The sequence below is a fragment of the Aristolochia californica genome, unplaced genomic scaffold (assembly GCF_029961685.1).
Source record: "Aristolochia californica isolate CCGP_79_NKW_82.1479 unplaced genomic scaffold, dmAriCali1.0.hap1 SCAF_3, whole genome shotgun sequence".
Lineage (NCBI taxonomy): Eukaryota > Viridiplantae > Streptophyta > Magnoliopsida > Piperales > Aristolochiaceae > Aristolochia > Aristolochia californica.
Genome location: NW_027181992.1, coordinates 3,790,641 through 3,816,112, shown reverse-complemented (window position 1 = coordinate 3,816,112; position 25,472 = coordinate 3,790,641). Strand labels below are relative to the sequence as shown.

At 36.9% G+C, this 25,472-nt stretch overlaps 4 protein-coding genes across 6 annotated transcripts; 2 read left to right on the top strand and 2 right to left on the bottom strand.

Moving 5' to 3' along the window:
- Positions 1–701: 701 nt before the first annotated feature.
- LOC137959237 (SNF1-related protein kinase catalytic subunit alpha KIN10-like) lies at positions 702–5,498 on the bottom strand. 3 transcript variants are annotated; one of them, XM_068806610.1, is made up of 10 exons: positions 5,373–5,498; positions 3,654–3,751; positions 2,941–3,123; positions 2,728–2,859; positions 2,469–2,654; positions 1,845–1,937; positions 1,681–1,764; positions 1,287–1,409; positions 977–1,192; positions 702–815 (listed from the first exon to the last, which is right to left on the bottom strand). In XM_068806610.1, the coding sequence occupies exons 1-10, from the start codon at positions 5,392–5,394 to the stop codon at positions 702–704; spliced, it is 1,251 nt and encodes a 416-aa protein (XP_068662711.1). In that variant the 5' UTR covers positions 5,395–5,498. The 3 variants fall into 3 exon arrangements, with proteins under 3 accessions (XP_068662711.1, XP_068662712.1, XP_068662713.1); XM_068806611.1 differs by lacking the exon at positions 5,373–5,498 and adding an exon at positions 3,232–3,436 and having other exon boundaries at positions 3,558–3,730; XM_068806612.1 differs by lacking the exon at positions 5,373–5,498 and adding an exon at positions 3,232–3,431 and having other exon boundaries at positions 3,558–3,730.
- Positions 5,499–6,432: 934 nt separating this feature from the next.
- Positions 6,433–6,886, top strand: LOC137959719 (small ribosomal subunit protein eS28). The gene has a single exon (XM_068807054.1). It carries the CDS (start codon positions 6,496–6,498, stop codon positions 6,691–6,693), a length of 198 nt encoding a protein of 65 aa, XP_068663155.1. The 5' UTR covers positions 6,433–6,495; the 3' UTR covers positions 6,694–6,886.
- An 8,584-nt stretch (positions 6,887–15,470) lies between these two features.
- LOC137959077 (uncharacterized) lies at positions 15,471–20,733 on the top strand. Its single transcript, XM_068806364.1, has 2 exons — positions 15,471–15,680; positions 18,400–20,733. The coding sequence occupies exon 2, from the start codon at positions 18,427–18,429 to the stop codon at positions 20,461–20,463; it is 2,037 nt and encodes a 678-aa protein (XP_068662465.1). The 5' UTR covers positions 15,471–15,680; positions 18,400–18,426; the 3' UTR covers positions 20,464–20,733.
- A 205-nt stretch (positions 20,734–20,938) lies between these two features.
- LOC137959060 (4-diphosphocytidyl-2-C-methyl-D-erythritol kinase, chloroplastic/chromoplastic) lies at positions 20,939–25,391 on the bottom strand. The gene is made up of 11 exons (XM_068806340.1): positions 24,993–25,391; positions 24,789–24,884; positions 24,615–24,683; positions 24,382–24,486; positions 24,190–24,246; positions 23,884–24,084; positions 23,171–23,263; positions 22,974–23,073; positions 22,667–22,766; positions 22,352–22,437; positions 20,939–21,270 (listed from the first exon to the last, which is right to left on the bottom strand). Exons 1-11 carry the CDS (start codon positions 25,191–25,193, stop codon positions 21,164–21,166), a joined length of 1,215 nt encoding a protein of 404 aa, XP_068662441.1. The 5' UTR covers positions 25,194–25,391; the 3' UTR covers positions 20,939–21,163.
- Positions 25,392–25,472: the final 81 nt, after the last annotated feature.

The following is a 25,472-nucleotide window of genomic DNA, read 5'->3' as shown; positions in this document are numbered from 1 at the left end:
CGATCTTTATTTTCCTTTTATTTTTATCTTCAAAATCAGATCATCACTTGGGTTTAGTCTCTCTGAAGCTTTAGAGTGGGTGTTCTTTCTTTTTCATCAGTTTTGAATTATGAACTGCTTTATTTTGTAACCTCCCCAAGTAACCTTTCTGCTTATGGGGGAGTTTCTACACTTGACACTTTTCAATGTGGTCATCAAATAACCTAACAAAATGTCTCTGTTGTTACTAAAATCGTTCTTATTTTCTGTTTTGTTGATATCTAAAACTTTTTTATACAACATCGTGTCTGTGCTCAGACACTGAAGTTGGAGAAAATTTGTGAATTGACTCACCCTAACTGTTCAAGAAAAGGTGAGATAGATAGATTGTCTATCCATTTCCTCTGGGAGAGAAGTTTTTATGACCTTTATTGTTGGTTTTTTTTCTATCAGAAGAATTGTTGATTCACTTATTGACAAATACAGTTTCATTTGTTTCATATCCAGAGATTCTATACTGGATGCCATCCAAGCTTTGAGGCTATGTTAGATACTGAAGCTGGAGGAAATTTGCAAACCGACTCACCCAAAAAAGGGGTGAGGGAGATAGATTGTTCCATACCTCTTCACGATACCCAAAAGTGGAGTAGAGGTATATCTCCAATAGCATAGAGAGCCAAACTGCTTCAAATCATCTTACAATCGTAGATATAAGAATCTCATCAAATGAGCTGAAGCTGAGCCAGAAACGCAGCACACATTTCCAGGAAGAGAAGGGGTGATCCATTTAGCCTCTGGAGATCAAGGAGATAATTCTCATCCATGGCCTTGTAAAGCTGCCAGATTAATTTATGCATAAAAATTAGAGAGGACTATGGAGACTACTCAAAAGTCAGCTACATATCAGAACCATCTAAATGGATCTCAGATAAAAAAAGCCCTTTTTCTTTTGTTTCTTTGTGAGTTCACCAAGACCAAGTGAAGAAGTAAGTTTTACCTGTATCTCAAATTTAACAGTAGTATTTGACAGAATACAAGGTTTGCTGTCCTCAAAGACAGCTGCTTCGTCCTTCAGTATTTGACCATTGTGTAGAGGAATCTGTCGTAACCATTTGCATTTCATGGTATAGTGTCCTATTTTCTTCCAGCATACATTTAAACTCTGCAGAGCTTTCAAGACTTCAGTCATTATCTCGCAAGGAGGAGCTTGAGACTGGCCAAAAAAAAAAAAAAAAAAAATTAAAAAATTAAAAAAGAAGTTGAAAAGCGATCAAACCAATCCTTCTAAAGGAAGAAGATAATGTTACCTGAAGCCCAAGGGCCCACTTTTCTTCAGCTTGAAGGATTGAACTTGAACATTTATCCTGATAATCAACAAAGCCATGCCTCTCTGAACTATGGCTTGTGATGGATGGAGTCAAGTTATTTAACTGCATATAGAAGACAAAAGATTTCTCAGAAATAACTGATAGAGAAAATTAACATTTCCTACTTCGATGATACAATCATGAAATGTGCAGATTAGAACGGGTCATTGAAGAGATATGTTAATTCACAACAAATTGTGGACAAATATTAAAACAGATTGTACTGCGATGAAGTTATTAACTGCAGACATTGATGATCATCAAATGGAGATACTTGACCATGGAACATATCTCGCCTTTGAATATGAAGGAAACAAACCAATTGGATACTCACAGAAGAATCTTCAAATTCGGCTCTGAGGAAGCCACTTGAAAAATGAAACCGGTTGTCCCACAACAGATAATAAGTTACAGTAGCCTGTAAATTTCACAATACTGGCTTTACTGACACATCACTGAAGAAAATAGGCAGTAAAGTTAAAATAGGGGGAGCTGCACCTGATTCTCCAATTTATTCTGAAGGGACTCAATCACCTGGCTACGGTCAAAACCAATGTCAACCACCACTCGAAGAATTTCCCCATCGATCTTCTAGAACAGAAACAAGTAATGAAATCATCAGCAACTAAGCAGCCTAACTTGCTATTCTATCATATGATTCACTAAATTTAGCCAAACTATCATAATAGCAATGTAAACTGAAATGGGATTCCATTGCTTTGCAATTTTATGGCAGTTCAAGTAAAGCATAAGGGAGATGACTTGATTTTTATAGTGAAGAGATTCACAAACAAACCTCCCATTTGATTTTCAGTAAAATCACGAAAAACACCATCACTTGTTTCTATTCAATAAACCAAAGCTATACCTAATTACTGTGGCAAGTCTAGGCCAATAGAAGCTTTTACAACTGATAGCATAATACTTAAAAACTAGCCATCGCTAAAAAACACCAAGACTAAGGGACTATTTCAGATTCTAAATTTTCAGCAGTTATAACTAGCCGAGTTCCATAATTGTTCACAAAATCAACACTGTGTTACAACAGTAATCCCCTACAAAGGAAAATGAAAACAAATTCATTTGCATACAAAATGAAGGAATCTTGCTGGAGTCACTTGCTTTTTTCACCATTTGAATTGCATCAACTGCAGGCACAGCTAAGTAGCGTGGAAGATGTTCCTGAAACCATAGATGCTGACGAATCATCGGAATTGTTATTCGCTTTATAGGATCAACAACAAGGATACGACTGATCAAGTCCCTCGCACCAGGAGACAGATAACCAGGAAGCGTGTATATCCCACTCTGGTACACAAGGAAGGCCATTTCACCACAGAGATCTTGAACTAAAATTTCAACAAATTGAAGGTTCCCTGACCTTAATTTTCTTGTACAAATTAAGTATATTATCCACATCAAAAGGAAGCCTTCCACAAAGAAGAGCATACAAGATGACACCACAGCTCCAAATGTCGACTTCAGGGCCTGCATATAGTTGACCAGAAATAACCTGAAAGTGACAGATCCACATTAAATAATTTACGGAAAGAATTCATTACCAGGTTCCCTGATGTAAGCTAGTTAATTGTACCTCTGGTGCAGCATAATTCGGGCTTCCACAACTGGTCTTGAGAAAATGACCATCACGCATGACATTGCCAAGACCAAAGTCTGCAATTTTTACATGTCCTTCTGAATCCAGAAGAAGATTTTCAGGCTTGAGGTCACGATGAGCCACCATATTCTGATGGCAAAATTCCACACCAGAAATAATCTGCACTACCAGTAAAACAAAAGAGTATTATTCCCCATTTAAGGCAATTTTGAGAAGTTTGAATTAACAAAATATTAGAGTTAGGTTTGAAGTAATAAAAGACAATACTAGCAGGAAACTCCAACAACTTGCTGAAAGAAGAAGCGAGCCTCATCCTCCTTGAGTCAACCCTTTTCTGTTATATAATCAAATAACTCCCCACGATTCATGTATTCCATGACAACATATATATTTGAATGGGTCTCCACTACTTCATAGAGGTGAATAATGTGAGGATGAACAAACAACCGAAGTATTTTAATTTCCTTCTGTGCTGTCAAATTAAACATACTTCTTCGATTAGATTTATCTACAAAAACACGCAAATGCATATATATACACTTTAACATCAACAGCTTTTTGTAGTCTGTTTCTCACTCAAGTTCTAGTAGTACCTCTTTCTGCTTCTCTTTCATTTAACATATGACGATTGAAGATTTTAATGGCTACTTTATTCCCTGTCAAAATATGATGTGCTAGTTTCACTTTACCAAATGATCCAATTCCAAGGGTCTTTCCCAGCCTATAATTTGGTAGTGTTCTCTCTGAACCATGGATCCCTCTTGAACTTGACCCTTCCATTTAAAAGCTGTCAAAAATAAACAAACATTAATTGAAAAAAGCATTTTAGGAAAGAATATTATTCAGTCAAACAGAAACAAGAAACGATGCACTAATTTCACATAGGACATTAATGTAACTTCCACATAGAACTTCCCAATGGTAAAATAAAGTAGATAATAATGTTGGCAGTACCCTGAAGTTGAGTTACTTTTTTCCTTGATAAGTACATAAATTGTCAGAATATACTAAGCAGACCAACCATCACAGCATCAGGATTGAACCCAAACCTGTTACTTCATAGTTAACAAGCTTGAAAAACAAAACAGTCTGAAAGAGAAGACAATAGATTACAAGGCTTCCATGTAACATTTCTTTGTAACATTAGCTGTAACTGGTTACATATACTCACGTGTCACTGTTCATTGTACGTCTGATTTGCATAACAGGCTAGTATTCAAAACAATGTCTTTAATAAGAAAAACTATAATAGTAATAATAATAACAATAGCCATAGTAGTAATAGAAACAAACTCTCGAAGTACTTTGAAAAATAAGAAGAGCAGAAATAATAACAGGGATATCAAAACAAAGTATAAAGTTGGATCCAAGGCCCAAAATAACTAGTTAACTTAGGAAATCTCTTTCTCAACTAATAAACCCAAGATCTTTGTACTCACTAATCCATGTGGGACTTTTCCTTAACACTCCCGCTCACGTGTAGGCCCTCTTTTGTGGCTCTACAAGTGGATAATTTTTAGGTGTAGGCCCTCTTTTATGGCTCTACACCTAAGGACAATGTAGTCATTGTAAAAACCTTCACACAACTACAAATACAACCTCTAGACATGGGGTAGAGTATTCAAGCCTCTTCCTCTTGGCTCAAATTCATCCATTCACCTCTCTCTCTTTTCCTCTTCCTTCTCTCTATTGGTTTCTTCTTTTCTCTCTTCCAAGAGATAGAATTACTCTTTTCTCTCCTGCCCAAGAGCTAGAATTCCTCTCTTCTCTCTTCACTTTCGATTAAAAAAAAAAAAAAAAAAAAGGTATCTGAGTATAAAAAAATAAGGCAAAAACAGGCATGAGAACCACAAGCTATAAAAACAAAATATATAAGTGGAATCAGACCCACTTAACAGTGGTAGAGAATAAAAACAACAGAAACTAAACTTTCAAAATCCACGAAATAAAATTTATTGAACGAAACACAAAATGTGGCTTTGCAATCTGGTTGAGAAAAATACGAAAATCAGGTACAGCTTGGAGAGACACACAATGTACAATTGGAAGAACAGCCATATCTTGAGCTATAGATAATAGAATAACAACCAATTTAACAAATTAACCAAAAACATAGAAGAAATACATCCAGTTAGAAAGCCATTACCTGAAAAGAAAAAAGAAAATAAGGAAACACAAAAACAGTGAATCTCGGCATAAGAGAAGCTGTAACAAGACAGAGATCTAACCCACAGATGCAAAAAGATACTTAGCAATGAAGAGACGGACGACCTTCACGTGCTCTACCATTACAAGTGAAGAAACAAAAAGGCCAAAGGTCTTGAAAAGAAGAAATTGCATTGGAAGTTCCGAAGAGAAGACAAGGTTCATCTTAATAAAATAAAACAGAAGCTGAATTAAAAACTAACAGTGGAAAGTGATTGCCAACATCGACCCTTTTTGCTTTACTGCCTTGTACTGTTTGGAGTTGGAAAGTTAGCGTCGGATATTCGGAGTATCAGTCCGTGGACTGCATTTTCGTCGGGACTCCGGGGGTGTATCTAGCCATGAATTCCGGGACATAGGAGGTATTGGATATATGTAGCTATTTCAGACACCCAATCTTTGATAAAAGCTATTCATGGGGCCATTTAGGCAACCAAGTATTTAGTACATAAACAATGAACAATATGACCACCCCATTTAATTTGGCCTACTACTCTTAATTTTTACATTAGACCCTGCACGGCTCTTTTATATTTCAACCCCATTGAAGAATAACTAATGAATTGTTCTCTTATACTTGGCATTATATAATTCGGATTGATCAATCGATCAAAACAGGTTCAGGTAGACTCGGTCCCTTTTTCGATTCACATAATTATAACAATTGAAAGACGATTACAATAGAGTTTGTTAGGCTAATCGGTTTACTTGCCCGTGTAAGGATTTTCTTTGTATGAAATAACAAGTAGGGTAGATAACCTTTTCCCCATTGCCCTGACTCACTTGAGTCATGTTTTTCTTCCTTATAATTATGAGAATTGTATATTATTAAATGTTCTAATGGGTTATTTTATCTATATATATTTTTATTTTTAAAATTTGAAATTCATAAATATTAAATTTGAAATTTTTACTCATACAAATAAATTGTGTAAATTAAAAAGTCTATTAATCCATCCTTGTAAATATGTAAAAATTGCTCTTACTAGTTACTTCCATGATAAATTATATATTGTTTTGATTTAAAAAATTATTATTATTTATTTTATTTTATGAAAAAATAAAAAAACTAAACTTATTTTTATTTTAATATTTTTTAAAAATTATTAGATGCCATCCCCGGGCTAATTCACACGGGCCTTGGCAACCGCATATTTCGTTCGTGTTTGATTAGTCCAAACGCGTACCAGAGTTGTACTTAATTACAACTGTACCCTTCTCCCTTCCTATAAATAAAAGCTTTAGGGTTAGGGTTAGGTTATCGTCACTGCGCGACTGCTTTTCTTCTTCTTCAACACTGCAGCGGTCCTGGTGCGCCTCTAGCAGATGGATACTCAAGTGAAGCTTGCTGTTGTGGTCAAAGTAATGGGCCGAACTGGCTCAAGAGGTCAGGTGACTCAGGTTAGGGTGAAGTTCTTGGATGACCAGAACCGTCTGATTATGAGGAATGTGAAGGGACCCGTCCGTGAAGGTGATGTCCTCACCTTGCTCGAGTCTGAACGTGAAGCAAGAAGGCTTCGTTGATATTATATCATTCTTCCTCTACCGTAATGGATGTCTTACTTCGTGTCGCATATCTAAAGATCTAGTCTTTCATTTTTATTTACTTGAAACCATATGATCTTCTGAGTTTGGTTTGAACTGGTCTTGAATTTATGTAATACTGTTCTAGTTCTTTGCAATGTTTTGAGTAGCTAGTTAAGAGGTGTTTTAAATTTCTTTCTCGTGTTTATATGTTATCTATTTTATTGCAAGTTTGCTTCTTAGTTGGAACTCTCAGTATGCGATTGTAAACAAAATCCAAGCAGTGATGTCAGAGTCTAAATGTCTCTAGATCTATAGAACTGGTACTATTCACGAGTTCAAGTTTTGCTGCTTGGTTTGATATGCAGTCCCAACAAAAAAACTTTGATGAAGGTAATTAGTTGTTTACTTTCTTCTTTACAAAAAAATTATGTTCGTAGACTTGGGACTGCAGATCATACGAATTTGTGGCTTGGCCTTTGCCTTTGCCTTTGCCTCTCAGGGGTTTTCTAGTGTGGGAAATTAGGGTTTAAGTCTGAGGGTAGTGTTTATGTAGGACATTGGGTTTCTTCGGGGTGTATGGAATTAGTAATGTATTTGGAGAATAGTGTAGCATTTATTTATTTAAAAGACTCGGTAGAAGGTTAACTAGTGGGATTGAGCCTTTGTCTCTCAATGGACACACGGAGTAAAGCCTGAGTTCAGTTTTTTGTTAGGTATGAGAAGCGAGGAATTGAGGACTTCTCCCAATGTGAAATAAATAAATACAAGGTGGGAAGCGTCAAAACCGAGAAGTGGTTTAGAGGGTTCACTATTTGAATATTGATCTTGAGCAAGAAGTGGCTTTGAAGGGGGAGCTCCCCGCTCACTCAGGGTAGAAATGGGTTTTTAATCCTTGTTTTGTGTGGTTTGCTGATATGAAATTTTTTCAGACGAGAGGAAGGTGACCTTCACCTTTCTTTTGTGAAGAAGAGGGCAGAGGCACGACTCTTCTGCCTTACAGTAGAACAGGTTGGTTTCCCGTGTGGTCACTTGCCAACCACCTTTCTGGGTTGATTTGCATATTGCGAACTCTCAGCGCTAACGAGTGATTTATCTAGTTAATCTGACATAAATGATATGTGCTTCTCATAAGTAGTCAAAAAACTGTCTCGGTTCCTCGTGCGATCCCTCCGCTAGCTTTAAGGTAGGATTGGTGAACAGCGAATTGAACATGTCAACGTATCAATGAATGCTAGTAGACTTTTTGTTCGAGCCTTTGTTTTTTACAATTTACATTTTTTCTTCTCGTTGTTGTTTTCCAATCACATAAGCAAGCTTTGTGAGAATAATTGGATGATCCCTGACGGTACTTACAAGACCTCTAAATAACAAATAAAAAAATACGAACACTTATTTCAAGTTGTCCCTTGGATTATGAATAGCTAATTGAAATACTCAAGGTGCTCTTCAAACAATGAAATTTGCAATCCCGTTTCCCACAGGCAACGGGAAGTTGGTCGTCACTTGGTTTCTAACAAATACTAAATAATTTATTAAAAAAAGAGTATAAGCCTAAGTTTAATGTTAATTTGCTCATTAGATTTGAATTGATATTTTAATTATATTTATTTTTAATTTCATATATTTATGGTCAATGTTTATTCGAGATCTTTTTAACTATTTAGTCAAAATAGGGATAATGATATTGCTGTAATTATAATGAATGAAATGATATTTTATAAATAGTGTAACTCTTTTAATTAGAAAATAAGCGGTGCATAAATTATAAATTCTAGAAGATGAAACTAATTTGAATGAATTATTTACTTATATTTAAAATTTGAATGAATATCACTCTTTCCCGCATCCAGAGAGGGTATCATGGATAAATTCACAAAAGTCTTGGTTTTTATTCATGGGTACGATATTAATACGAAAGTTCAGAAGAAGTGATGCTTTGGTGTAGCTATCCCACCCATATGGATATTTTCAGCTCATTGTCTATGTTGTTCAAGTGAATTTAAAGAAAGTGTAGTGCAAAGCGTAATAACACTTGTGGCAAAATATTTTTCTCCAAATATAAGGTCGTCGCTGATAACGGGATTGTACTTACTTATCCACTTAAAACTCAATTTAGAGAGAGTGAAACCATACTAGTTAAAATCGGGTTCAATTGGACTTGGTCCTTATCCAGGTTCTATTAGAGGAAACCGGGGAGTATTAAGAGCTTGGCTGCCGGGTTTAACAATTTGATTGGCGAACTATCTAACATTATCAGAACGAAGGAACTTTCTTTTATTGAATGGTTAATAACTTTTTAAAGAATGATGAAATCATTATGATATTAGTACTGATTCAATTGATAGTTAAACCCAATTGAACAAGGTTGGATTGGACTGGCCGACCAGATGAGTGACGGGTTCAATTGGACTTGACCTCTCGTCCAAGTTGTATTAAAGAGAAATTGGTGAATAGAAAAAACCCAGCTGACCCGGCGATTTTACCGATTTGATTGACGAATCAACTGACTGGCATAGGCAACCATGCCATTTTTTTCCACGCACACACGATAGGGAAGTGGAAAAGGAGGGCCCCTCACTGCTCCCCACCTATATCCAAGACTACAAGGGCTAAGAGAGAGAAAGAGAGGGGTAGGGGCGGCTCTTCTGTGGACCAAGGGAATTTTCTTCCGCTTACGTTTTATACATAATTATGACGTCGACACCGGTTCAATCAACATTTAAACATAGTCGAAGAGATTGGACTAGACCTGACCACCTGACCGGGTTAATGACAGGGTCAAGCTTTATAACATTAAGTTTATTCCTTTTTCTTGTGTGGATTTAGAAACAAACAAAATGGTTTTCTGTGTCCTATGTCCATAATCCTAAAGAAGCTAACAAAGTGAATTCTCTAGCAAACCAGACCCGAGTAGTTTGTCCTCACCTGTGGGCAAAGGTGCAGACAAGAGTTCTAACTTTTGACGCATGAGAGGAAATTGGAGACTTATCTTTGATGTCTTATTAATAATATTTGATTGTGAGGAAGTCCCTATCCTAAATGATGGTGAGGAAGAATGTTGTAAAAAGGGATTGCATCGGTCTGTTCAGCTAGGTTCAACCAGGACAGACACTTGGGTTATACTAAAAATCTGTGCAAATGATAAAACCAACTGACACTCAATTTGTCTAGCTCCAAACTGAACAAACTATTTATGATTCTAGTTGTCTTACAACGAGACTCTCACGTCGTGTCTCTTTTTCTTTTCCTAGTACCCATCGGGTCCATTCTTTCAGCTAAGTCAAATTTTCCACTCATTCTGGGGGAAAGAGGAACTTAGGCATGGCAAAATTTGACTTAGCTAACCAACCAAATCTGACCCACTCATTTTCAAATCTTCATAAAAAATATAATATAATAATAAAAAATAAATAAATAGAAGAACTAAAGATGAAATATGGGATAAAGAAGAAATACTGACACAGAGAGGAGGTCATTACATGAACTGATACTCGGAGCATGGACTCTCTATGATGGAAGCATCTTGAATTTGACTCTGGTCAGTGGGAAGACTGAAAATTCCTTACCATCATCGCATGTTGAGGAGTCATTTATATTTTATACATGAAGACTAATTCGGTAAATTTAGGTCATTCTGTCCCTAGAAAAATCAGCTACTGGTACGGCCAAGTCCAACTCTCAGTTGATGGTTACAGGCTAAATCCGTAATTTCGTCCAACAAAACCCCTTCCCGAGCACCACTCGCATCTATCGCTCTCTCTAGGTTTCAGGCGACGAGATGGCAGACAAAGTCGATGAAACTCCGGCGACTTCGTTTGACATTACCGGAGAAAACTCGCTTCAGGTCAAAATCACGCAGAATTTGGACGCGACCGACGGAGATCCGTCGGTTATCCGGAAGGAAAATCCCGAACCAGAAGACGGAGAAGCGAAGAAGCTAGCGGAAGGGAAGGAAGAAGAAGGAGAAGAAGTGGAGACTTACAGAGAAGCAAAACGGCGTAAGAATTGTCCGGCGGCGTTGGAGAAATCTCCTTCGGATCGCGGATTTTCCTTTTCTTTCACTTTCGATACGAGCATCTGTCAGAACGACTCGACGCCGAAATTCGGATCGTTCAACTTCAACAACGCGGCGGAATCAGGCCTGCCGGCGTCAGACTCCGAAGAAACTCCGCTAGGTCTGCAGTTGGGGTTTTTTGAGAAGGAAGAGGTTGAGAAGGAAAAGATCGTAGCGGATTCGGCTTCTATTGTCAGAGAAGAGAGAGAGAAAAGTACCTGTTGAATTGAAGATTCCATGGCTCTGAAATCAAGAGTTCAGCTCCTTCTGCTGTAAAAATGATTAAAGTTATAAAATCCTTCTCACCTCTCCACTTCAGCACTCCTCTTCCTTTCTGAGTTTCAATAATGGCGAACAGTTTGCTTCGTGATTGATGACTAACTCGCTTCCTTGCTACTGTTTTCGCATTCTCCATCGATGAACTCGTCTGATGATTCCACCGCCGATTCATGTCTACAAATCCCGATTTCTGTTGAATATTTGCTGAAACAGCTTGCATTTGTCTTGCAAAGATTAATTGATACTCATAAACGGATAGATTTCTTCGAGTGGTATATGATTCGATCAATTCGCAAATAGCATATTTCAATCTGTTGGAAGGTTTGAACATTGAATTCGAGGGAGATTGCAGTGGACATTCAGGCTTATTTGGTACGAGTTATTTACGTTTATGACAACATTATTTTTGGAAGATTGTAATATTTATGTATATTAGGACAAACAGCGAAACATATGCACTTCGGTATAAAGTGGTTGCACATGTAGTCCCTTAATTTCTCTCAAGGCCATGTGAACACGTTAGCATTTTGCCTGAAAAAAAGGAATTTGACACACAAGCATGAAAACTGCACGTGGTTTCTGTCCAATCTATCATATCTTTATTAGTATAAGTATCCTATTTTATAATTAAAATTATTTTATTTTCTATTTTAAAAATTATAATATTGTCAAAATTGGAATACCCGGTTCAACCCGGAGTCCTTTGTGGTTCTTACATGTAAGAAAATATGCCTTGGTCTTGGCTCTTATTCATGGGTCAAGTTCCATTGAACCTGGTTCAACCAATTTACCCAATGAATTTTTATAAATAAATAATATATATATGTCTTGTAATGAATAAAAATATAGAAAAATACATATTTAATTTATCTTAGTCTTTTATTCTTATTTAGACATATAAATTGAAGTTTTCTTTAAAAAAATTAGCTTATCGGCTCCAACAATCTTGCTCAAATGACTTCGGTTAGCATTGAACATAACCACACGAGTGTGTAAAATATACAAAATAGAAAGAGAAAATAAAATATAATCACTTAAGATATAGTAACTATAAATATAAACATCTAATTATAATATTTTTTGAATAATTACAAGTGATTGAAATATTATCTTGAGGTTTAATTTTTAGCGCGTTTTACTTGAAAATACGTACTCGATAATTAGGATTACATTTTATTAATTAAGACTACTTTCAAGTTTTTATGCTAGGAAATACCTCATGAGGTGACTCATCGAGTTTTCAAATTATGTAACACTGTTAATTTTAACCAAATAGAATAAATGAATATATATTTTTTAATAGAAGTACTCTATTAATTATTTTATATGTAAATGTTAAATTTATGGAAAAGGAAAATACTTCATTGACTTCATTAAATTATTATAATTAGAGTACATGAACCTCTATTTATAATAGAGGAATGTAGTAGAGTCCAATTACAATACAACTACTTTTGTTCCAATTACATCCAAACTCTAACACTTAAAGATAAGTCCTAACATAATTAAATAATTCAATATAGATAAAAAACAAACATAACTCAAACTAGAATCTTATAGGACGTGACCATAAGATAAAGATGCTTCTTCTTGATCTTCCAACTTATGTGATAAGGATGTCAGCTTGTCGTAATCATGGTGGGTCTTATTTCTTATGTGCTTGGGCCCATCTTGTGGGCCTTCCTTGGTCGTGTGAACCATCTTATAATACTTTTAGATATGTGAGTCTTCCTTGATTGTGTGGGTTTGGGCCTATCTTCCAACACTCCCCCTCAAGCTGGGGGTGAGAGAACAACTTGAACTCCCAGCTTGCTGTAAATGATGTATAAAATCTTTTTGTATAAAATTACACATATTCCAATATGTTTTCATCTTTCAACACTCCCCATCACACTGTTGCATCCTTCCATGAGGCCCTGTTGGCATAATATAAGTGAGAGCAACAATCACTCGTAGCTGGTAAGACATTGCTCCATACTCTAGTCCTAATGTTGGATGTAGGGCACACTTCGTTTTCTGCAGGTAGTGTGTCTATCGGTATTGCTTTGAAGTGTCCACCACTGTGTCCATCCACATGACAACAACTCTCAAGTAGTAGGAGTAATAAAAGTCATTACAAGGAGGGGTGGGGGGTAGTGGGTTTATATATACAATCTGGACATCGACTCTCATGGTATCCCAATCGTGATATTTTTTAGAGTTAAATTTAACATGGTGTCCCAATCTGGGCACCAACTCTCATGGTGTCCCAAACCGTGATATTTTTGAGAGTCAAATGAATAAGGTTATGCAAAAAGGTACTGAAGCCACCTCTTCTTCAATAATAATGTCTCATCCGTAGAGACATAATAGAACCAACTGTAATGTAACACGACCATCTTCCAACACATATAACAAAAACCAAAATTATAAACCTTATAGAAGGACCTATGAAATTATCATAATCCGATATAAATATTTTTTCTTAGATGCATAAGCTTCATCTTTTGTGCTTCCTCTTTCTTGAATATTTTGGTCACATAAATTTATCCACAACATATAAAATAAAATACCTCTTTCTTGTACTTCTCCCCCCTCAAACCATGGAGAAGTGAGATATTTTTCTGACATATTAACTCAAAAAGTGACTCAAAACAATGGGTATAAATTCGGATTTTTCAATACAACAAAATATCAGCATGACCTTTGATTCTTCCATTGTGAATATATTTTTAAATATAGTTCAGATTGACATAAAAATTTGTCCTTCTTAAACTATACTTAAAATACCTTTCATCCAAGTATAATTTATCTTCATAAAATACAATTATCAAAAGATAAATAATTTGATAAATTTTGGTCTTTATCATCTGGCTGAACTAAGTACTGTTTCTTTTTTTTTCCAAGATCAATATCTCCTTATATAAAAATTATACCGATAATTGGTGGATTAGGTAAGAAAATAGACTTACATATATTTCTTTTGATATATAATTTTCTAAATAAAGTTTTTTTATTTATAGCATAAAATACCTCAGAAGTTGAAGCTTTCTGCTACTGCTCAAACCTCTTTTGCAATCTAACCTTTGTTGCTTCAAATATCTATTTCTCTTTGTAGATAACTCAGATAAAAAATTGGTTGAATAGTTAAAATAATAGACTTACATATATTTCTTTTTATATATATTTCTCCATATAAAGTCTAGTTCTTGATAACATAAAATACCTTGGAAGCTGAATCTTATTGCTGCTATTCGAACTTTTTGGTAATCTGACATTTGCTCATTCAAATATCGATATCTCTCTATAGATAACTCCGATTGTAATTTTTTTTTTTTAGAAATTAGACTCAAATATCTTTTCGTCAATATATAATTTGCAATATGAAAAACTCAGTATAGAGGTGAAAATATAAAGAAAACTAACAGGTGTATTAACTAAAAAATGAATACGAACATAGACTTAGGGTTTAGGGTTTAGAGAAAATGATCACATTACCTCTGTTGGTTGACCACGTCAACTCAGAGAACCTGTTCTGATATCATGGTGAATTTATGGAAAAGAAAAATACTTCATTGACTTCATTAACTTATTATAATTAGAATACATGAACCTCTATTTGTAATAGAGGAAGGTAGTAGAGTCCAATTACAATAAAAATTACCTTGGTCCCAATTACACCCAAACTCTAACACTTAAAGATAAGTTTTAATATAATTAAATAACTCAATATAGATAAAATACAAATATAACTCAAACTAGTATTCTTCTAGGACGTGACCATAAGATAAAGATGCCTTTGTGAGTCCATATTGATCTTCCAACTTATGTGATAAGGATGTTAACTTAATCATGGTGGGTTTTACTTCTTATGTGTTTGGGCCCATCCTCTTAGATATATAAGCCTTTCTTGATATCTTCTAATAGTAATATACAAAGAAAATATACTAAGAAATTTTTGTCGAGGCTATGGGAATATGAAACATTAGCCTCATAGTTTTCACTTGTGAGACCTTTGAAGTCACTGGCATAGCTCGGTTCATTGCCCAGATAGCAACGTTTGCGCTTTGGCCCAATAGAATCTGTCCGTTGATTTTGTGGGCCCAGGTGATAATCCCACCGAGTAAAAGCAACATCTGCCGTCATCCACTTTAATCGGTGGTTTATGGGTCCCCTATCGAGGCAACCGATCAGAGCTAAGATAGCGAAGATCTCTGAAGATCTCTGTGATTCTCCGACTAGGTGGGACTTGTTGAAAGCTAATCCGAAATATGTGAGCGTCAGGAAACGGCGGTTCCACCTAACGTGGACACGTGGCTTAACTTCTTGAACGTCGTTTTGACCGCCTGATAGTTCTACAAGTACGGCGGAGGTCAAAGAAGGAGTTTCAGCAATTAATTTAATTTTTCCCCTTTTTCCTGAGAAAAAAAAAACAGGAGGAGAAACTTCCGGACTCTGAAATGCAATTAACTTGGACTCAATCTGCGCCTCGCGCGTGACGCAGGGAGTCGCTCCGTTTGGTAAAAAAGGGAAAAACAAAATGCACGAAATTAAAAACGAAAAGAAAGGGAAAAGCAGAGAGGATTACAGAACCAACAAAACCCTAACCATAATTCTCATCGTCGTCATCGCGCTTTTTCATCTGTGGGATTCATCTGTTTCTCCGCTGTTGGTGAGTTTCTTTCCTTGTTGCGTAATGTGCGATCATTTTTCGTCTGACCGATGCTTTTCTCTCTCTTTTGTGCCGTGGAGCGCAAGGGCTTGATTTTAAGGGCCTCGTTTGCTATGCTTCTGATTGGCTGGTCTCAGTGTTTGCTTGTGAATTTTGCGTTTTCCGCGAGTCTTTTGCATAGTCTGACTTGTGGAGACGGATTTATCGGATTTCGTTTTCCTGAATGTTCTAAGGTTTGCTGGGATTAGATTTATGTAGCAAAGAAAAGAATGGGGATCCCGCTCGGTTTTGAGCTTTCTTGTGGATTTTGATCGGTTGTTGTATGTGTAGGAAATCGATTGAATTTCTTTCTCTCTGTTTTTCTGTTTGTATATTTTATCCAACGTACCATTTCTTGATCTAGTTTTGAGTTCTAAGCTTCAGGCCTTTTCAGGGCCAAGGCTATTTATAAGAGATTATATCTTCCAGTTGCACCGATGATTCTCTGTGAATGCATAATTTGTAGAATTTGCTTTTTTCTATTGTATTCGAGTATGGCAAATTTTGCTTGAAGGTAGTTGGATTGTAATGTGGTTGTTACCACCAATCGAGGTGGTTATCCCATAGTTATCTGGGATATCAGAAGTTGTCTAGGTTTAAGTTAGATTGTCTCATGGGGAGGTGGTCTCGTAGAATTATACTGGCATTGTTGATGGACATTATTCTCTTTCAGTCTTTCATACTTTTTTTGCATAAACCTTGTTCCTTTTCAAATCCTGCGCTTTGCATCTGTGTATATTCTGGGGGCCCAGCAGTTTATTACAGAATTTGGCTAATTCTCCGTAAGCTTTGCTTATTTATATTTTTGGCCCGGTATATTGACCTATTCTTAACGTTATAGTTTTGTTGGTTCGCATTTTCTTTTTTTCCAACTTACTTGTTTCGTTTGGAGTACTCATGTGCTTTGAGGTTTGACATTCTTTTCATGTAATACATTTAGGAGACAGCACTATTTTCCCTTTAATTTTTTTTTTGTTTATTTGTTTGGTACTTTCACAAGGTGTAGGAATGGTGATCTCAGGTAATCACAGTGATTCTTCTATTTCATTCGTTTTATGGAGTGGGTGTTTAATTTATTTTACTACTTTGTACCTGGAGTTTGATACTTGGCATTATCATCAGGAGACTGGATTTACCATTTTGCGACGTCTCTGAATATAATTTTCTACTTTACTATTTAGTACGTCTGTTTGTTTTGTCATAAATGTACCTGAAGTATGTGACAAGCCCTCTTTGAACAATCTGTGTGAACTTTTCTTGGTAATGGATGAACCTATTGTAATAATTGGACAGTAAAAAAAATAAAATATCCTTGCGGTACCTGAACAGATTTTGTTGAGGTCTTTGCTTTGAAAAGTGTTCTTTTATCATGTGGTTGTTCATGGTTGTCTTGGTGGCTGCTAGTTATGAGATTTTTCTGAAGAACTTTCTTGATGATTTGTGTTTGATTCTCTTGACATTGTTGCAGTAGTTTGTAAGAAACGGTCAGTATACGTTGCCTGTTAACAGAACACAGAACCTTCACTTGGACAATGAACAGTGCAGATCAGCAGATCTAGTATCAAATGTTGGAACTTCCATTTTTATTTTTATTTTTGAATGGAATATTGGGCATTATGAGTATTGCCTTAATTTTTTATCCTCCATCTGCAATGGGATGGGGTGGATTGTACATGTTTATCTGTGGATTCAAGAAGTGATTCCATGAACTCTAATCAGTCCTTGATTAATGTATATAAAACTTTCCGTTAGTTTACCATGGAAAGAAAATTGTGGAGTGATGAAGAGGAGCAAAAGATAAACTAATGAAAATTGAGGAAAGTCATGAAGTCAAATTTATGTAGTGATGTGAGAAGTACTGTTGGTATATAAGAATGCAATCAATGGTTGCAAAAAACTGTGATTGGTGGTATTTTGGGATTTCCATTGTGGAAGTCTGGCGATGGAATCTCAGTAAACAGGTGCACTGTAACAGGAAATATCTATTGAGCTTCAGACTTTATCCTAGGAAAGAAGCTCTCACTGAAAGTGTAGGAGAAGTGTAAAAGAAGATGAAAGGTGTTTGTAGGAGATGAAAGAGAAGGCTGCTGGGACATTTTCGTCATTGTTTCTTTTATTTTTTGTGTAGTAGAAGGATACAAATCATCAATTTCCAGCTATTTGGGGTCAATCATAGATGGAAATTTTTTGAAGTGCTTACCTTTCAATTATTGTGTAATAAGATTTTCAGCAACCTGTCATTATTTTGTTCTTTCTTTTTAGAGTGAAATGGGGCTCGTTCTAGTCCAGCTAAGGGTGGCTACACCCAAACCTTTTCCTTCTTTAAAAAGAGAGAATATTTAACTGTTTACAGCAAATGCCATCATCTCAATTTTATTATAAAAGTAAAAAAATAGAAATTAGTTTATCATCAGCATCAGTGATGATTATAGGATGAGGGAAAAAATACAGAATAAGAATGATTAAAATTTAGCCTTTTGAGTTTAATCATGACCTACTTGTAGTGTTTGGTGGAGCTCAATGTGGTAAGTTATGTATTCTTGCGCTATCCTCATCATGCATATTTGGCATCTCTGGCATGACAAAAATCCCTTATGTTTTCTGTCAGACATGTCATGGCTGTTTCACTTGAATCTCTGGAATCCAATCTGTAATTTTTTTTCTTGTTCCAATATTGCAGGAAGATCCCAGCCTCCGAGGTTAAAAAATGTCTCCTGCATCTAGATCGAAGTCCAAAGAAAAATCCTCTGGAAGGACTGCTGCAAAAGAACAACAGAAGGCATCATCAAAACCTACACCTCAACCAGCTAATGGAGGCAGCAGCATTCCTGCAAGTGCTTACAACCCTGTTTCTGGCACATTCCATACACTTGAAACATCGCCAACTGCTTCTGCTTCTCTGCTGCCGCTGTCGCCGCCTCAGAGTAATAGCCGGTTCAACAACATTGATGAAACTGATGAGCACTCTGGCACCAGCTCACTTGGAACTGGGGCCGAGTATGATTCAGTTTCTAACAATGATTCCTGCTCTGGTGAGTCAGAGGATCAGAAAGAAAAATCAGGAAATAATACCCAACGGCCAGAAACTATTCCAGGTGCTGATAATGACAAGAGAGAGAAAATCCGGCAGAAAAATGAGAGGAAGCACCAGCGTCAGAGGGAGAGACGGGCTCAGGAATTGCATGAGCGCTGCTGTGGTTACCTCATGTCAAGAAAGCTGGAGGCGCTTGCCCAACAGCTTGTGGCCATGGGGTTCTCTTCTGAGCGCGCCACAATGGCTCTCATCTTAAATGAAGGGCGAGTGGAGGAATCTGTTGCTTGGCTTTTTGAGGGAGGCGAGGAAGTGGCTGCAGAGCAGCAAAACGGTTCATGCCTGGATAGTGGGGGTAATCTGAAGATAGACATAACAGAAGAGCTTGCCCGTATAGCAGATGTGGAAGTTAAATTCAAATGTACAAAGCAGGAAGTAGAAAGGGTTGTTGTGGCCTGTGAAGGTGACTTGGACAAGGCTGCTGAGACATTAAGAGCACAGAAACAAGAACCTGTTGCAGCCCCACCAAAGCATGGAGAAACTGGTGATCCCCTGGCTGTCAGTGATTCAGATTTTACAATTACTCATGCACAATCAAACCCTAGAACTTTACAAGTGCAGGCTGTGGCTGCTTCTCCTGTAACGATACAGCAGAGAAGAGATGAAAGAGATTTTAACTACATTAAGGTGGCAGTGGGCCCTGCAGTGGCTTCACCAGAGACAGTAAATCGAAACCTGCAGTCTTTAAGAAGGATTCAGCCAAAGGCGGCAACAGAATGGGTTAGACCACAACAACAAGTACTGAACCCACCAGAGAAGAGGGGGACGAGCATGAATTCTTCTAGTCCTACTCTCTCTTACTCTTTAGCATCCACATTGCAGGTTGCGCCTTTGCCAGCTAAGACAGAGGCCTCTCGTTATGTTGTAGAGGGTGCCAGTGAAGGAAAGAATATGCAGACTGGTGGAGCAGTTAGAGAACCTGTTGTTATGATGCAACGGCCACAATCTGTTAATGTTGTGAAACAGAACCATCCAACCGCAAGCCTAGGAGCCTCTCCCTCAATAACACCAGGATGGTATCAGAATGGTGTCAATGGGGTTGACTTGATCAAGGTGAATTCTGGGCTGGCTCATTTACAGACTTCAAGTATGAGCACAAGCAATCATGTATCGCGACAGTATTATCATCACCAGACCCAGTATCAACCATTTGCGTCAAGCACTGTTGAATCGTCTGGCTGGGGTTCTTCATGGAACACAACCACTGGGTCTTCATCTTCTGCTTCCTTAGCTGTTCCCTCTTCTTCTTTAGGACTTTTCACTGGATGGGGGTCAACAGGGATGTCTGGTTCATCATCTCCGGTGGATTGGAGCATGGAAGGATCTATGCCGGAGTGTGACTACACCAACATAGACTGGAGTTTGGAGGCAATGTCGTCGTCGTCGTCATCATCATGGTCAAATGGTTTGTGGATGGATCTCACGTCTAATGTAAAGAAAAGTAGGATATGTGATGGTGGGTGGTCCGGGACTACAATGAATGGTGGCACTAACATGATGAGGCCTTCAAACGTCCAGGGATTGCACGATGGTGGTGTGGCTGCAGACACTGGTCCATCATCATCTGCTGCATCCCATGACTGGGCTACTCCATTTGCGGGCAAGGATCTTTTCAGCATACCTGGGCAGTTCGTGACTTCTCCGGCTCTGTAGGAAATGGAAGGAAAACAAAAAAAGACTAAAATGCTTGAATTTGTTCTCTTGGTGTCTGTCGATGATTGTTGCCTGCATAACTAAGTGGAAAAAAAAAGGAAAAATAAGTCATATTGGTGCTTTATACTCTTCTTCTCTATCCTATGCTATTTCTTGTTTGTTTTGTTAAATTGACTGCGATTACTTTAAAGCTGCAGCTTACCTGGAAGCAGTTATGAATCCAACCTTGAATTGGTTCGGGTTGGTTCATGACTTTAGGGGGAGGGATCATTCCTGGGCAATCGTATTGTTTTGAAACGTTCTATTGCACTAAAATCTTCAGGAAAATGACTTCTGAGACGGCTGGATGAATAGGGCCTCCGAGTAACAACGTAGCATCTCTATTTTCTATGTTCAAATAACAGAGAACCTCGTAAGCGATCAGTGGGACTAGAAAAAGGAAAGAAACAGAGGCAATGTTTCACCATTTGTTTTTTCTGATACCGTTTACATTTTTGTTCCCAGAGGTTCGAAAAATTATTTTTGCCGTAACTGCATTGTGTATCTATTAATTCACCAATACCATGAATGGTGCCCTTTTCAGAAGAATTGAAATGTAAAGTATTCACAACTGGATACAATATGATACTGTTCTGCATCTGGTGCAAGCTGCTGGCAGACCTCAATCCTCAATGACATGAAGTAGTTTTACAATAGGGGATTACCCCTCTGTTGAAGAAGAACAATCTGGGGGAGACTGGCAAAGGTTCATTGATGTGTTGGGTTCAATGTACCATTGATTTTCTTCACGACTAAGAAAGCGTGCCTCTGCATCCAGTGTTACAAACAAATGTCATTGCTGGTTGTGTGTCGAACTTCAAAATAAGTAAAAGCTCATCTATGCCTCTTAATAGTCTCCAGAGTTTTCTATTTTCACCATCTCCAATTTCTCATTTTCATATTTTGTCATTCTTCTAATTTCTTTCCAGTTAACAACCACATAAGGGGTTTCTTAAACACAATTTGGTGCCTAACCTATACCTACAGATTTATGGAACTGAAAGGAAAATGGGAACATTGGTATTTGGTGTCCCAAGTATCCTGATTTCGTTTCATAATTAGTCCTCTCTATGTAGTAAAAGGTGGGATTATCCACCAATTTTATGCCTGTGACTGCAATGTTCTGTTCTCTTTTTGTACCTAAAATGTAGACAGTCACACACACATATATATAGACAGCCATAGATTTTCATCAAATATCAATCAACAACACTTTTCTGGGAGTATAAAAAAACACCAAGTGTTTTTTTATTGTTAATACGCCTGGTGAGACTTGAACTCAAAAGCTCATACTAGAAACCCCTCATGTGGCCATTCAGCCAAAGACCAACCCACATTTATAAACAAACATTTAACAGTTAATTTCAAAGGGAAAAATTTGTATAGTATATTAAAACTGTTTGAATTTTGAAAATAAAGAGGTAGTAATGCACAGAACTGGCTTATGAAAGAGCATTTTCTGCCAAAATATTAATTTGTCTTTTAAGTGTTCATCGTGTGATGAATCACTTGCTAATCCCATAAACAGGTCTAGATATAACACCACCTTAGGGCATATTGCAAAGGATGGACTACCCTCTAAAGGTTTCAAGTTTCTTGCCAAAAATTAATAAAATTTTAAATAAGTAAAAAACTTTCCAAGTTATGATAACTATTCTCAGATCATGGCTGCTTACACATATGAGAAAAAAAAATATACTTCCCTCAGGATTTTTTTCTATATTTTGAAGTAAAATAGAAATTAGTTCTTTGATAATGAGCTATATATATATATATATATATATATATATATATATATGAATATGACAAAGTAAATGACAGCAGGTTAACGGTCAACATGGCTACATACCGGATAGAAATGTATCTTTGTATTCATCCTCATCATAAACAAATTGTGGGGGGTCCGGAGAACCAATTCCAACAATTGTGCTTCCACTGCAGGATATTTAGCTAATTATCAATTTTAAGTAACCAAAATATTTGGACTACAGTAAGATAAAAAAGTAAGTCTAAAGGCCACATTGTCCCATGACCAAAAGATTACATAATGCCACATCAAAGATGTAGGAATAATAAGACCCTTCACATGAGAAAAGATATGGACCAGCAAGGAAACTTAATGAAATTATTTCTGAATTAGAAAGCCATGGCTTCCTGAGGTTACCTTCCTGACATGAAAACAGCATCATATTGTCCTCGGCTTGCAGCAAGGACCCGTTGTTTCAACCTCCTCAAATTAGGCAAGACTTCAAATGCAGGAACCTCTGAAAGATTTAGAACAATTAACTTTGACAGGCAGATGTTTAAGTTAATTCCAGCAATAACTAAACAAGTTCTTGCAGTCCTGCAATGTCACTAACTAGGAACCAATAAACTTCTGGGGTGGGAAGGCATAGAGTTAGGGATGGTGGCTTGAGCTCACTAGTTCCTTGTCTCCTCTCTTAAAACTAGTTCCATATCTTAGCACATACCTAAATCATTGATACAGACATCTTGAGAAATTCCCATTTGGCATATTTTCTCCAGCAAATTCACTGGATCCACTGAGCTAGTTTTGTCCAGAAGAAGCCGCTGAACCAAAAGGAAACTGATGCAAGATGAGAAAGCTTTTCTGTGTTTGTTGGAAACAAACGAATTCAATTATTAACCACATACAACATGCACATACTTTATAAACTTCACCAGTAGGGCATGCCTGTGGTGGTTTAATTAGAATCATTGGCATATCCGAGGGTATCGGCGATGGAATATCTTCAACCACCTGCCACAAACTCAAAGAGAAAAAAAAAATTATTTTGTTTTTTTTTAGATTCTGTTACACAAAATTAGAACTTCACTGTCTACTCTTCTATTGGCCATGGATTCAATGCCAATATATGATGGTTTACCCAAAAATTAAGATGACTCCAAAGAAGTTAATTGACTGAAATTCATTATTCTACCAACAAGTTTAGAGTATTGTATCATTTATCCACTTACAATGAATCATTTTCAGGTAAATGTAAAAGAAGAGGAAATGTGTTATGTATTTAATATTACAAAGAATTTTAAGAATATCTATTTTCTTTCTGTATTGTATTTTATGGATTTGAAGTATGTTTTAGTTACTCTATTACAGGAAAGACTGATGCCTTTTGTTTGTTCAAATTTCACAGAAGTGCACAACTAATAAGAAAAGAAAATCTAGAAAACTGTATGGATCTATGGGTTTGCAGTTCTCATACCAATGCATGAGGCTGATCCTAAATCGTACGATGAACTCAAAGAAGTCATTCCACTTGATTTTATTGCAAAGGACATCCTACTACGTATTATAAAAAAAATTAAAAAAAAAGCCTACTAAGCATAAGGTTAAGTTGTGATAGAATATGCTGAACATACCTCACCCCTACCAGTACAATAAGCTGCTCCATGAGAGAAAAAAAAGGGGACATCTGAACCAATTTCACCTGACCATTCTTGAAGTTCCTTTTCAGTGGCAACACGATTATTGAATTGATTAGCAGCCCATAATGCAGTTGCAGCATTACTGCTCCCACCTCCAAGCCCGGCTCCAGTAGGAACCTTCTTATCAAGGTGGATCTGTATATGACGAAGTTGATAATCAACTCGGTTCAGCGCAATGAATCATCAAAACAAAATGAGTGTACATTTTACACTCAGAAAATACATTCAGCAAACAATTACCCAGAAGAAATTAGCACTCCCAGTCTTTTCTCTGTAAAGTTTAAGAGCTTTGATGATCTGCAGCAGACAAAAAAAATTGGAAACACAAATTTTTTCATAAAATCAGTGATACAAGTAGAAAAAGCCAACCGACAGTTGATACGAGGAAAAGGAGAGAGAGAAATATAACATAGGGATAGTTTTGGAAGTTACCAAATTTTTATCATCCAGTGGTACCCCAGGCACATTGGTCGACAGACGATCTCTTTTTTTTGTTGGGGATAAAGAAAACTTGATTGTATCTCCTAGACTTATCACCTGGAATACCCAAGGAATCACATCCAGAAAAAAAAAAAAAAAAAAAAAACTTAATTAGATAGTAACTCTAAGTTAATCGAGAACATACTTCAAACCAAAGGGCTTCAGCAAGAACAGGAAGAGCTCACATGAAACAGGGAGGCCAAATCATGAAATCCATCTACCCTCTTCCGGGTAATTCTTAAAAACACGTTAATCTACACAAAAGAATATAGAATAAAAAATAAAGCCCCACAAAATGAAGATGACAAATACCGAGCAAAGGGAAACGGAAAGGGAACCATTGTCTCAAATAAGATTACCTTACAAGGTGAAAATAGAGACAACCTTGAAAGGCCCGCTTCCTTGTCAATTTCATCCGCCAACCTGTTTATTCTCTCATCTGGGTCGTACACTATCTGGGAAAAAACACATATTCAAGAAGCTGTTACATCCGGAATGAAAAGGAATTCCAACATAATGTACTAAAACGGAATTCAATTAGCAACAAGCAGCTGAGTAAACACCTCCATCTGTCTTCTTCCTGCCGCTGAGTCCGAAGCCATCGAACTAACAAGTGGGTTTCTCCGCAAACTGGTTGTCGGTTTAAAAAACCAAGACCCATGTACAGGATTTGAAGAGAAATTTCCTTCCCCAAAGCTTTTCAAAGGATTTTTAGTATTCAACGAAGGATGAAGGTGATGGCAGAAGAACTGAACGGAAGCCATGAAAAAGGAAATCAAATCAAATGAACAAAATCAAGAAAGACAAGAAGACGGTTGTTTTGAATCAGTTTGGCATGGCTTTGGTGCTAACTTGAAGAAGACTTCAAATTCTAGAGTCAAAGCATTTCAATTCAGCTGTCCCCTTGTCAGAGTAGAGCTGAAGAGTGCATGCTCAAGAGTTTTTCCTTATCGGTTGATCAGTCTATTCTCATCTTTTGGAAGAGAAGCACGAGACTGCACAAGCATGATATAAAAGGATCGCATGGCCGATGCGATTCACTT